The sequence below is a fragment of the Notothenia rossii genome (genome assembly GCF_949606895.1).
Source record: "Notothenia rossii genome assembly, chromosome: 2".
Lineage (NCBI taxonomy): Eukaryota > Metazoa > Chordata > Actinopteri > Perciformes > Nototheniidae > Notothenia > Notothenia rossii.
Window position 1 is genome coordinate 43,972,984 of NC_136904.1, and position 14,260 is coordinate 43,987,243.

General features: G+C 38.7%; 1 protein-coding gene across 5 annotated transcripts; it reads left to right on the top strand.

Annotated features, from left to right (window-relative positions):
• Positions 1-755: 755 nt before the first annotated feature.
• asb7 (ankyrin repeat and SOCS box containing 7) lies at positions 756-12,084 on the top strand. Of its 5 annotated transcripts, none has more exons than XM_079664574.1 (7): positions 756-974; positions 1,681-1,788; positions 2,650-2,861; positions 3,782-4,387; positions 6,698-6,795; positions 10,370-10,485; positions 10,675-12,084. In XM_079664574.1, the coding sequence occupies exons 2-7, from the start codon at positions 1,751-1,753 to the stop codon at positions 10,922-10,924; spliced, it is 1,320 nt and encodes a 439-aa protein (XP_079520700.1). In that variant the 5' UTR covers positions 756-974; positions 1,681-1,750; the 3' UTR covers positions 10,925-12,084. The 5 variants fall into 5 exon arrangements, 3 of the variants coding, with proteins under 3 accessions (XP_079520700.1, XP_079520702.1, XP_079520701.1); XM_079664576.1 differs by having other exon boundaries at positions 10,370-10,491; positions 10,675-10,795; XM_079664575.1 differs by having other exon boundaries at positions 974-1,101.
• Positions 12,085-14,260: the final 2,176 nt, after the last annotated feature.

Below are 14,260 nucleotides of genomic sequence, written 5' to 3' on the forward strand. Positions count from 1 at the left end.
TAGAACAGGTCCACTCGGATATGTGTGCGAAATTTCAGGTCATTTGGAGTTACGGTGCGATTTTGTAAATGTATTCAGAAATGGAATTTTCATAGGTGGCGCTAGCGAGCAGGTTGAAATATTGTAACCCATTGACTCCAGAATGTTGTAATTTTTACCGGTTCGGAAGTCCTTGCAAATTTATACAACTTTTTAAGCGTCCTAAAGCCCTCAAAAGCAGGAATGATGGCGACTAATAATAATAATAATAATAATTCCTCCAATAACAATAGGTTCCTCGCACTTCGTAATAGGACGCCGTCGGGTCCTAGCTCGGGCCCTAATTATTGATACATTAGGTGTTATCAAAGTTGGTAAAGGTGCAGCTAGTTTTAATGACTTTGTATACTGCAGGGTAGCTTGTGAATTTAGTCCAGGTGTAACTAAATGTTGATTATATTTCTGCTAATCTGCGAAGTTACTAAACGTATTAATTAAATGTTGCAGTAAAAGCACAACATTAAGATCTGAATTGTGGTGGATTAAAAGTAGCTTCCAAAAAATATATAAATACTCAAGTAAAGTCCAAGTACCTCACAATTGTACTTAAGTACGGTAGGCTACTTGAGTAAATGTACTTAGTTACTTTACACCACTGGGTATAGACCCAACAGACAAGTGGGACATTCTCTCCATTTTTAGCGAAGTAGCAGTGGGTTTATATTTAAGGAATGCTTTTATTGTGAAGGATTATAGACGGAAGTTGTCGTGTTTTACTGTTTAAGTCAAACTGATGTGCTCACAGCTCTCTGAGAACACTTTGTTGTTAAAGCGGATTGTTGAACAAGGAAATGATTCTCAACATTAGTGAAGTTTGAACAGACAGTATACTGTTACATGATGTTGAGGAACAGAATGGTGCAGCTCTGACAACTCCAGCTCTTCCTGAGTGGAAGCTGATAGGCTAAGCTAGCCGTTGGCTCAGCGTCTGTCCAGTATGTGAAGTCTTTGTTGTATAGTATCACAGCTGTTGTGTTTATTAGCAAATGTGAAGAATCAACATTATCATCGATGCACCCAGTGCTTTTCCTGTGTCCTATACTTCAAGTAACGTTACAAAAGGTGAACACAAGATAGCGAGCTAGCGTCTATGAGTTTGTTAGCCTGCTGGCTAGCAGTGTTAGCTGAAAATATAATATAATATCTTGTCAAAGGGTGCATTCATGACATTTTCTACGATATATAACACGAATGGTGTTCATCAGCCCGTTTTCCTCCCGCGGCTTTTGTAATGGTCTGCTTGTGCGTGCTTTGTATTGTGGGTTATGTTAGTAAGTAAGAAATAATTCTATTGTCCTGTCTTCTCATCATCCGGTGAAGATAAAAACTCAAAATGTTACTAGTCACTTTGTGACTACTGTCAAAGCTTTACATTAGTAAATAAGAGTCAAAATTGACCTCGTTTATAAGCAAGTAATGCATTCCCTTTTTTCTTACATTCCTGTAAATTATAATAATTGTGTATTTTTTCTTATAATAATAATAATAATTAGTATTAGTTGTAGAAGTAGAAGCACTCCAACATTTTCTGTAATTGCACATTTTCACATCGAAGAAAATAATATTCATTTACACGTGTCTTTTATGACTTAAAGTGTGTGTGTGTGCGTGTGCGTGTGCGTGTGTGTGTGTGTGTTGCAGGAGAGCAGCTGAAGACAGACTGATGTCCTACCTGACAGGTCAGCTGTATATTTGCAGGTGAAGCTCCGACATGACTAAGAGAAGCCCATCTATTCAGCTTGTCAAAAGGTACATCTACTTTTTTGTCATATTGGCCGTTTCAGTGGTTAATAATAAACTTGACATGAACTCAGATGCAGTTTAGTCCAGAACAAAATACTGTTGTCTCTAAAGCTGCATATCTCCCCAGAGCCTTCGGTCTTAAATGTCTCTATGACGTTGTTGCGTAATATAAAATATGCCTTGCGAGAACATGTGCACACAAACCTGTATATCTACACTCGGTTTCTGCATAGGTGGTGGACATGTTTACACGTATTTGTCAGTGAGTGTGGGCCACCCATAAGTCTACAGAGTCATACATTTTGTCAGGAAACTTATTTTCAGTTAACTTATTAATTACAATATGTCCAGCTGTGGCTCAGTCAGTAGGGGCTTGGACTGGGAGCCATAGGGTTGCTGGTTCAAGTCCCCAAACAGACCTACATATGGAGTGTGGACTGCTAATTGGAGAGATCCCAGTTCACCTCCTGGGCCCTTCAGTCCTTGAGCAAGGCACCGGAGACCCCCCCCACCCCGCTGTACAATAGCTGCTCCTAGTACTAGGATTGGTTAAAAGCAGAGGTCAAATGTCACTGTGTGTGCATTGTGCATGAGCATGTGTGACCATTAAAGAGGGTTTCATCCTCCAATTCTATTTAAGCACCTGTCTACAATGTGTGCTTTTGACAATGTTCAGTTCAAGTTGAAAAACCAATGACATCTATTTCAAAGATGTATATGATTTAAGATTGTATAATATTTTCATAACATAACACCAACCTTTGGAGTCATAACCTTATACATACCCACTTAGTTACCCAACACATAAAGAATGTGTTCCTGACAGAGGTGATGAGCAGGTGATCAATCCCATGTGAAATGTGACAGGATGCTGAACCATCACTGCAGAAGGAACCCGGAGCTTCATGAGGAGCTGCAGATCCAGGCTGCAGTGGCAGCGGGGGATGTGTGTACTGTCAGGAGGATGCTGGAGCAAGGATACTCGCCGAAGATCCGCGATGCCAACGGTTGGACACTGCTACACTTCTCTTCTGCCAAAGGCAAAGAGAGATGCGTTCGAGTCTTTCTTGAGCATGGAGGTTAGAGGCTCAGTTTTGTCTTTCTGTTGAAGTTGGCTGCCTTTGGTGATTATAATTGGCTTGACAGGTCTTAACAATAGAGGTCATTACTTTACTGGAAGAGGCTCTTCTAGGCCCATTAAAAGTACATATATTAAGTCTGACTCATATCCATGAAAACTCTTACATTTGCCATATCGAGAAAATCAGATCTATAATAATATGTTTTCTATATACTGTAAGTTTACATATGATACTGTAAAAGCAATTTAGGAAGCAACAATAAAATACAACTATGGCTAGCGCCATAGTCCTTTCAGATAAACTTTCCAATTTTGTTTTACTTGATCATACTTACATTTTGGATGTTGATATGAACACAATTAACATGTTAAAAACCTATAATTCCTGAATGCATGAACATGTTAACAAGGAAATGAAAACCGTTTTAGAGGGCATTTCCAGGAACACCTGTTTTGTTTTGAAAGCCTTATTTATATATCAATTTCTGCAGCCAATTGCTGCAAATTTAAATGAACGGTTAAAGTCAAAGTCAACTTTAATGTCAATCTTACTCAGTTTGTGTTTACAGACAGAGAGATCGAAAGGACGTTTCCAACAATCCCGAATATAAAATTGTACAATATACAGATATGTACAAAAATATGTATAATATATGAATATACACAATCAACAGACACATTTACACATAAATTAAAGTTTTCACACTCAGGAAATCTATTGTCTAGTCACAATGTCCAGCTGTGTCTGAAACCCACTGCACTGTCACTATCAGAATCCTTAAGTATACAGGGAACTGTGCGTTAGGGTAATAATATTAGAGATAAGAGGGACTGTAGAGTCCAGGCTGATTACAGATCATGTCACAAACAGCCTGTTTATTTTTCTTTAATTTCACTCTTTCCATGTGCTCTATGCAGCTGACCCCACAGTGAAGGACTTCATCGGGGGCTTCACAGCCCTTCACTATGCTGCTATGCATGGCAGAGCGCGCATCGCCCGACTGATGCTTGAGTCTGAGTTCCGCAGTGACATTATAAATGCAAAAAGCAACGATGGCTGGACGCCGCTACACGTGGCTGCCCACTATGGTCGAGACTCGTTTGTACGCCTTCTCCTCGAGTTCAGGGCCGAGGTGGACCCGCTGAGCGACAAAGGGACAACACCACTACAGTTAGCCATCATCCGTGAGCGCTCTAGCTGTGTGAAGATCCTTCTGGACCACAGTGCCAACATTGACATTCAAAATGGCTTCCTGTTGCGATATGCCGTCATCAAAGGCAATCACTCATACTGCCGCATGTTCCTGCAGAGGGGAGCAGACACTAACCTGGGACGTCTTGAGGATGGTCAGACCCCCCTGCACCTGTCGGCTCTCAGGGATGATGTGCTGTGCGCTCAAATGCTCTACACGTACGGGGCTGACACTAACACCAGGAACTACGAGGGCCAAACTCCGGTTGCTGTCTCTGTTAGCATGTCTGGGATCAGCAGGCCCTGTCTGGACTACCTGCAGGAGGTCACCAGTGAGTCTCCAACATACCCATTACATTACATTACATTTCATTTGGCTGATGCTTTTATCCAAAGTGTAAAAACCATAAAGATTCAAATTCAGAACAGCGAGTAAAAAACGAATAAAACAATTAGTTATCGTTATTTATAACACATTGGTTATTTTATTGATGAGCCTAATGATAATTTATTCCAACCAACATTTGAAAAAACACACCATTTTATTTACTGGATAGAGCCTCAGAAAGGCAAGGAAGAAGGGAAATTACAGAAAGGGATTTCGATGGCCTCTGAAGGTCAGTGTTTTGACAATGATTCAGTGTTGCTGTAAACGTCTTTGGTATTTATTCACGTCTCCCCTTGTCGACTAATGCTTTCAATCACTTATATGCTCCCTGTGACAATAACATTTTCACTATGGTTTATGTTGCTGGTGGTAAGCAACTTCAGAATTTCTGAAATTAATAATCCTAAAGTGAACCACATAGATACAATTCTATTGATGGATGTTGAAAGAGAAAGGGGAAGGATAAATATAAATCTTGTCATCTCAAATATGAACGGTTTTCAACTTATTTTTTATTTAATGTTGGTCATAGTAACAATTGTGAATTTTTCTCCCCAAAATTCTAAAAATAAATGAAGACATAATGACTCGCAGTATGAGTACAATGGGTCCTTACCCATTGGAATACATCTGTGAACATGTATAGGGTGCAGAAAAGGATTCCAGGTTTAGCTCAGAGTGTAAAGCTTTTTACTGTTAACTGTGAGGAGGAAAGAGTAAAAGAGGTTCTAAAGACTTCTGTTCAGACACAGGGAGCACATCACCTGAAGCATTACATTTAGAGGGAACAATGGCTCGCTGCATTCCTCCACTGCCCCCTGCTCTTTGATATCAAAGAGCTGTGCTCTGATTTAGACAAGCCCATTCAGAGACTCCAACCCTCAACCAGATCACATATCTGCTGGCTTTTTGATTTCACCTCCACCTCCTGGATTAACTCATATGCCATGAGAGACTTGTCCCACAGTATGACAGGCACCCAGCTCTGTTCAGCTGCTGCACATCTCAGTGTTGCTTGTGTGTCCCAGGTCAAATACTGCATTAATGCATTATTTATTCATGCATGCTTGAAAGCACTTGACACCAAAATACAAGTATTAATTTTTGATAACCATGCAGCATGTGTGGTAATATAAAATCAACATAATAGACACAACTTGTAATAAAGTTCTTGGGGGCATCTGAGCTTTCTGTGAATTCAATCGGGAAACACTTTTTCAGCTCATCAGCCCTCGGTTAGAACACATATAACTATAGACTCTATACAGAAGGGATGACTAAGTCGGATCCTACTTTTAAAATAATTTTTTCATCAGCATTGTTATTTATCAATATAGAACCAAACCGGTTTTATTGGGAAATGACTAATCCTAGCTTTTGTCTATAGTGTTATTGAGTATAAATGTCACATTTCTCCAAAATGCGACTTTTGATGTTGAGGTCACACAATTCAATAAGATGTTTCATTGAATATATAATAAAACAAATCGCATCACTGGCAGCCATTGTTCAAGTCTTAATTGTTAAAAATCAACAGACCATTGGATTTCTGTTCTGACAACCGTCGTTTACATTTAATGATACAGGTGACATGATATAAAGATCATATATCCACAGTATGATTCTTTTTTCTTCTTTTATGTACCAAACTAAGGCCATAATATGGTTACATTTCAGTAGTTTATTTTAAATTAAATAATAACTTATTGAACTAAATAACACATTGTAAAACACAAAGTGAATAGCCCCTTGATAACCTTTTCGGATCTCAACTATAAAAGTGTCTAACAAAGAACCGATACCGCAGTATTGATAAAGAACCAAATTGATCTTATTTGGTCATAGAAATCCATTTTTTTTTAATTTCTCCAGTTGTTATTTTAAATGTAATATCATAATGTAATTTTTTTTATTTTTGAATCTTTTGTTGATGAAGCTACCACTGAGATAGGTAAGGTGATTAACTAAAAAGTCAAACTAAATTAACTAAAAAGTCAAACTTTCACAAACATGAATAGCATCATTTATCAGCTAACTGGGAGGTCAGTCTACTAAGATCAGTGTTTTGCAGTCTGCTCTAGTGAGAACCTGTTCAAAAGGCACACTGCTAAATAACATTACTCTTTTTTACTTTTTAATTGCTAATCGGCCAATACTCACCTATCTGCAATAAGCCAAAATTGGCTGACATAGCAGTTATATATGCGGTCCAGTGTTATTCACTGTGTAATAACGGTTTCTGTTCTTTTTTCAGGACAACCTCGGACTCTTCAAGACTTGTGTCGAATACAAATCCGTCACTGCATTGGCCTTCAAAGTTTAAAATTGTTGGAGGATCTACCAATTGCAAAGGTTATAAAAGACTATTTAAAACATAAGTTTGACAATGTGTAAAGGGTATAACAACAGAAGATTAAAGGGTGACTAAATCCCCTCTACTGTCATTTATAAAGACTATGCAATCCCTCTGTTCCTTGTCTGGAAGAAAGGTCCACAGTTCTGTCTATTACACACTGAAGGATAGTTAATGTAGTGTGGTGGTCCAGCTTTCTGGTCCTGTTATTTATTTTAGCCTTTTTACATTTAGATCAGTGGCTGAAGGATGGAAATGGATTGTTTGAAAAAGAACACCTCATTTGACAGAAAGCATTGTCACTACAGTTAACATCATTTCCATTGATGTTGTTACTGTAAAAAGGTGCATGATTCTCATCAAGTGCATAATTGCCAATGATTCCTTTTTTTTTTTACTGAGCTATAACCTCAACTTGCATTGCTGCAGTAACGATTTTCTTTCTGACTCAAAATCGACAAAGTATTCAGCTATTTGGACAAGGATGGCTTTAAAAACTGGACAAGGTATAGTCCCAGATTTAGTTTTATCACCCTCTAGTGAGTCTAATTCCAAAAATGTATGTCGTTACAAACCTCTCTGTAATTGTTAAATACTTTTTTAAGCAGATAGCATTTGATGTGCCCAGTAAAGCTATTTGACAGTTGACGATTCAGAGCTACCTATCATATAAATGTCACAATTATCAAAATCCATAATTTGATTGGACTTTTGATGTTTAGGTCAAAATGTATTACATTCAATAAAAAAAAAATGCATGCCTGGTATAAATGTAAACAACGGTTGTCAACAAAAAGACAACTGTGTGTCAACACAACAAAAAGACAGGATATAAAAAATCACATGCTGTTAAATGAAAATAATCATTTGAAATGTTATAACTTATTTCACAAATTATTACACACACAAATTAGAACCAATAGATAACATTACGGGTCTTTACATTAATAACAGCATGGGTTTGCTCACAAAAGCAAAAAATCCACCAGACCCCAACATTTAGCTTTTCTGACACTTTGCCTATGTTGTGTAGATGTTACATAGCTCATGGGTGAGGCCAAATGTTGCCACACCACTTCAGGAAAGCAAGAGACATTTGTAGTTTAGTTCCCCCCCAATCTCCGAACCTGGCGTTGGCTGTGGTCTCTCTGAAACGGCACGGTAACTTCACTCTAGTGTCTTTGGAGCATCTGCAGGCCCTCGATGTTAACATTAATAAACATGATAAAAGTACAAAATAGACAATCCATATGGCAAAAATGATCATGTGAACAGAGACTCTAGGAACCACAAGGATCGGTGCATTGTTGGAGCGCAGTGGGGTAAAGGGGTTTAAAATAAATCGGTCTAACTATTAAGGGCTTGTAGGTGAAGAGTTGGAATTTAAATGATATTGTAGAGCCAGTGAAGAGAAGCTAATATGGGAGTAATAGGATGTTGTTGTTAATGTGCCGCAGTTTTTGAATCAACTGAACAGTCTTGGGAATGTTTAGGGGCAGCCTGATGATGAGGAACCATACAATAATCCAGCCTTGAAGTAAAAAATGCACTGGTTTTTCTGTTTGGTTTGAGACAGTGTGTGCTGGCTTATTGCAACCAAAGAAAATGTCTGACCTGCCACAAATCCTTATCTCAATAACAAACGGTTGATAATTCAGGCAATTTTATTATGCATGTATTAATTTCTAAAGTTTGAACAGGGCAACTCATTTGGTGTTACAATTTGGCTTAATCTGTACAATGCATCGATCATAAGATTAATGTATCACACTGAATACATCAAATAAAGGATAAATAATCAAAATGTCTACCCAGCTCTTAACTGATACTCTGAAATTAAATAGATTTTAAAATATCAGTGCACTGTAATAAATTAAGGAGTGTATCTTTTCTAAATAAAATCTAATATGCAAGAATCCTTAAAACAAATGCATTCTTTTTTTTTTTTAAATGGCAGCAGCAAGTAACTTAAATTTCATTGTTAAATGGCAGCAGCAAGTAACTTAAATTTCATTGTTAGAAATAATAATTTGATAGTTAACAGGTCAATATTGAATCATTCTGCCGTTTTCTATGGACCAATTTCTACATATGTAATAGATTACATGGTGATACAATTCTTCCAGAAAGCACAGTTGCTCACAGTCGTGGATGGCATCATGAATAATAAGCTCTGTTTTGGATTACACTCACACAATTGCTAGAAGCTACAGTCAATGTAAATATGTCTAAAACAGATATTTTTGTAGAATTTATTTAAGAAATGATTTCTGGTATTCTTAATGTATTTAAAGTTTGGGAAGTATTTTGATTTGTTTGTGTCAAGTGTTTTTACTTATTGATGTGTTCAAGTACTCTGTTCAAGGGTCAGTTGGAATCCACATTGCTGGGTGCTTTCAGAATTAATCATCTCTTGCAGGTAACTGTTGTGGAGTTTATACTGTGAAATATTACTTTTGACAATTCAAAATAAAATCTTATGATTTTCTACTTAAATCATTCCCATGCCACTGGAAATGTTTTTTCGTTGTCTCTTTCTTTGTGTTGACATTCTGAATTAGCATGTTGGTACGCAGCTTTGGTTTAGGACATTTTTTGGAAAATTGCTCCTTTTGAAATGCAATCGGTTTGCTCTATTTAGGTAAACTGACATTACATGACTTTAAGGAAGACTACAGATGGGCAGTAGGTGGGTTACTATAGCTGAATAGAAGTGGGTTTGGAGGAGTAACATTACATTACAATACAAGCAAAAAGGTACACTTCATCTGTCCATAACTGTCCAAATCTGCCTTTCAAAACAAATTACAGTGTAACAGATTTTCTGAAAAAGTCTTATATCAAATATCTGTTCTATATCTATGTATATATTCACACAATCGGAACTTCCTCTTAATTTATAGCAACATTTTAAAGTTAATAAGACTGTCTCATACTTTGTGACCAACGATGGTAAGGTTTCCGTTATTATTCTTTAATTGCTGCATTGATATTTGTTTAATGGTGCCCTTGCAGTCTGGATATGTATGTAGCGACTACTTTGTATTTACCAGGTGATTGGGTAAAGTTGGTCATCGGTTTAAAAGACATTTCAGAACTATTATTACCTTTTATTTTGATAAGGATCCTTTGAAAGTTTGGTCTCTGTGAGGGTCGAGTGTTTTTTAGGTGTTCGGATACAGCCCAGCAGCTCTCAGTCTTCACAATGGATAAATGCATATCTGTTAAAGAACATGTTAATTTAATTATTTAGAACTTTGTGTATGCTTTCTCAGTTAGCTTCAGGCCTCACTGAGGAGAAGTATTGAGGTAGAAAGCTGGTGAAGCCATTTCCTGCTGTCATTATATTCTGTTTGCACAGATAATAAACCTGGTTGGCAAAAAGGAAGTCATATTCATTCGACCATACAACACAACGCAGTGATACATGTGGCGTCAAACCAGAGAATGATTAGTTAAATAAAAACGGATATAATTTGTAAGTGAATTTATTCACGTGTTTAATAAATTCTGGCTTGAACAACCACACAAACAGCAGCAACTTTCCCTTCATTCTTTTCTCCCGTTCAACAGGCTTATTATCTGATTACCAGCTCTGCTCAGCGGACTTGTAACACTAGCAGCAGTGGACATGGAGCATCAGAACCTGGAGAATACAGCAACAACAACAAGGATCCATTTGAAGATAGGTAAATGTAAATATTACAGTAATATTGTACTTGCATTGTGTGGGTGTAACATAGTTAAATAGGTTGTAAGAGAGAGAGAGAGAGAGACTCCTGTCCCACCTGCCCATTTTATTTTAAACATTCGACTTGAACTTTATTTGAATGAACTTAGTGGTAAATATTGTCCTATATTTCTTTCCGATTTCACAGCTGCCTGGGCAGCAAGAACCTCCATCTGTGCCTACACCCAGGTCAAGATCTACCGTGGCTCAAGGGCCTTCACCAGAGCCATCACCACCAAGGACCAGAGGACCAGCATCACTACAGCAGCCTCCATCTCCATCTGTGCCTGCCTGTTACGTGCTCAATGTGTTTTCTCTGTCTCAGCTGCGCAGGTACACCTGGTCCGCCCCTGGCTCTGCCTTCCCCAGGTGTCCTGATGACATTCAGCTGGGGATGACTTAAAGAGGAAAAGCTGGAGGAGAAGGGGTCTCTTTTCCCGTCCTGAAACCAAGGGAATACGACCGTGGATTTCCTCTCACCTCGTGTGGATTTATATATATTTTGCTGTATTTTTTTGTGTGAACTCTGGAGGATATTAGTATAGGTTTTTCGTTGCTTTGTTTCCTTCCCAGTCGGCTGTGTTTGGACCTTTGGGTAGAAGAGGGAAGTCTGGGTCCTACGGCTCATGGTGTGGCTGGCCCAGGCCCCCTTCTTCTTTTTTTGTTTGTTTTACGATCCTCCAGACTTGGTTCCTTATTGCCGGTAGGCATGCATGTGAGTTACGGCTGTGCTGAAAATAAATGCCCGTCGATAACTCAATTCTGTGTTTGGCGTGGTTGTTTTTATGTTGCGGGTCTTCCCACGACCCACTACCGCTTGGTAGAGGGACGGGACGTAACACTCCCACAAGATTAAGATACACCTCGGTACAAAGGCCTCCAACACAGCCATCACAATCAACCCAGCCAGCAAAGAAGTCTCGCCTAGCACACCTACCTCCCTCCAACACAGCCACCAGCAGCCCATGCACCATCACCCCCACCTACACAGCAGCCAGACCCACTGTCTTGGAAGAAAGACAAAGACCATGACACTGCTCGCCCTGTCTTTACATTTATAATGAATAATTGGTTGAGAAAGTTCTGATATTGTCAGGGTTCGTACGGTCGTTAAAAACCTGGAAAAGTCATGGAATGCAATATTTTTCCCAAAGTTTTGGAAAAGTCATGGAAATATAACTAAAGTTGCATCAAATATAATTTATATGTTATCTAACCGCCGAAATAGTAATACTATAATGATAATAAATACTGTATCGTATAATGGAACGTAAAATGGCAACTGTGGCGATATTTCGCTGGTGAGAGATGTTTACAATCACGTCTACAGGAGCTACTATTTGATATAAAGCTGCCAAGATGCCAGGGAAGTGCAGTTTCAACAATGTATGGCTTCTAAAGGATAAGTACCAATTGTGGTTATCAAAAGACATTGACCCAAGACGTGCTAAATGCAAACTGTGTTGTAACATATTCGATATTTCGAATATGGGCGAGGCAGCGCATGCTAGCCACATGAAAGAGAGAGTAATTTTTTTTGGTCATGGAAGATGAGGTAAAGGTCATGAAAGTCATTGAAAATCATTGGTGAAAAAGTGTATGAATCCTGTATTGTAAATATTGAGATTTTACAGTTTCTTATGTTAACATAAATAGTTGGTTGGAAAAAAAAGGTTGTAATGCTCAATTTGTATTTGTACACATCACATGAACCTCAGTATGGAATATAAAGTCAGGAATCAGTCCTGATGTAACTTTTCTGTGGTGAAAGTAGAGTGATAGAACTATTTTACTCCAAATTCTAATTTACACATTTTCATTTTAGACATGAACAAAACATTTATATAGGCCTATAGTGTAATTCATATATTTCACTACTTTTGTGAACCAAAGACTTTGGTAAACCAAATCTGATCACATGAGTACATGTGAACAGTTTTGAAGTTTTCCAAAAATCGGATTTCTAAGCTAAGTATCTCAGAAGACAGTGCTCTAAGGTGAGTGACTTTGCATTTCTAGCATGACCAGAGACAGAGATTTTGATATGTAACACCATGCCATGTTATAAGAAGTACATTTAAAAGGTGATTTAAGAAGACATCTAAAAATTGAGACAATACCCTTCACTTCACACTCCAGAGGGTTAAGGAAAAGGGTAAGGCGATTTTATTTTAAAAGACAATGGAGGCAGGTTATATTGATTGATATATTTATTATATTGAAAGGCAAATTAATACATAGTCCCCTGAATCTGGAATAATGTACAATTCACAGCCTCACAATGTCAGGAACTTTTAATCTACAGATTGCTTTGGTCTGGCTTTGCTCTTCACTGAGTGGTAACAGAAACTTTGAACTTAAACGGACCTCCCCGTTTATTCAACCGACCTCCCTGTTTATTCACGCGTACTTTCGCGCGAATCATGGCGCAAATCGCTTTCCATACACTGCGGGGAAGCAGTGTGTGGACCTGTCAGCGCAACTTACATGATGCCGAATTTAATAAACAAATTGAAATAATTGGTTTGAACGGCATAATAATAAGGACGATCGTCTGTTCTGTGATTCTCCAGAACACACATGTTATGATATTAGGGTCATGCAGAGTGACATGAGATCGCTGTCCCTTTAAGAGAGAGAGAGAGAGAGAGAGGGGTGTGGTGTGTGCATGTGTGTGTGTGGATGGTAGAGCGACAGTGAGGGAACGTGTGTATGTTTCTGGAAGTGAAACGAGGCAGCAGAAAAACAGAAGTCTGTGATGTATTTTGCGAAACAGAAGAACAACTAAATAAATGCAACGGCATACCAAGAAGAGCTCGCCTCTCTCCAGTCATTTAAGCTAAAGTGGGTTATTGAACCTCAAGCTTGTTGCTTCTGCCCTGGGAGGGAAAGTGGCAGAAATTCACTTGGAGTTAGTAAGAGAGCGGGGCTGCGTTGCGTGCAAGGCTTCCTTCTGCAGGTAACGGGGAGACGCGCTCTGGCGGCGGTCTCGTTCAGGATCCGAAAATCTAATTTAAATATTTTGCACACTTATTCCACTTATTCCTAGTGTGCCACTGGTTACGGTGCCGCGTACCAATGGTGGTACGCATGCCAGGGGTTGCCGACCCCTGCTCTAGCCCATGGCCAGGACCTCGGTAATTTTTTTCGAGCTGTGTATACAAAACTTGTGAAATAATTGCACTAAACGGGGTTCTTTGTAGTACTTCCATTTACTGACGATGGGGGCGCTGCATAACTACGTACATGTATCAACAAACCACCGCAGCCCGGACTTGTATCGGAGCAGTGAAGGAGTGATGAAGTATCTAGAGATCTGAGTCCAGCGGCTGCTTGTGTTCCTGTTCATCAGGACATCATATGACCAGCAGATCCTGTGTGAACGCTCTACGTTAGTCAATGGACGTACGACAACATGTACACTAACTTATATTGCAGCTATATGCTATACTTTGGTTTAAATTGCGTGAATAAACTAGCTAGAGAGCTAAAGTTAATTACATCCATCCAGTGTCAGAAGGATTACCTTTTAACAAACGTTTTAATGCTTTTCTTTCATTTCAATTTGAGTAAAACATTGAAGATATAACATTGTATTGTTTTCTTTTTACACTAACTCAGATATAATGAAAAGACTACGTCAGTCGAAGATCAGCGTTGGTAAGGAAGAGACAGGACAGGCAGAGAGAAAGAGAAAGAGAGAAAGTGATGGAAGTCAGGGAGGAACTGCAGGT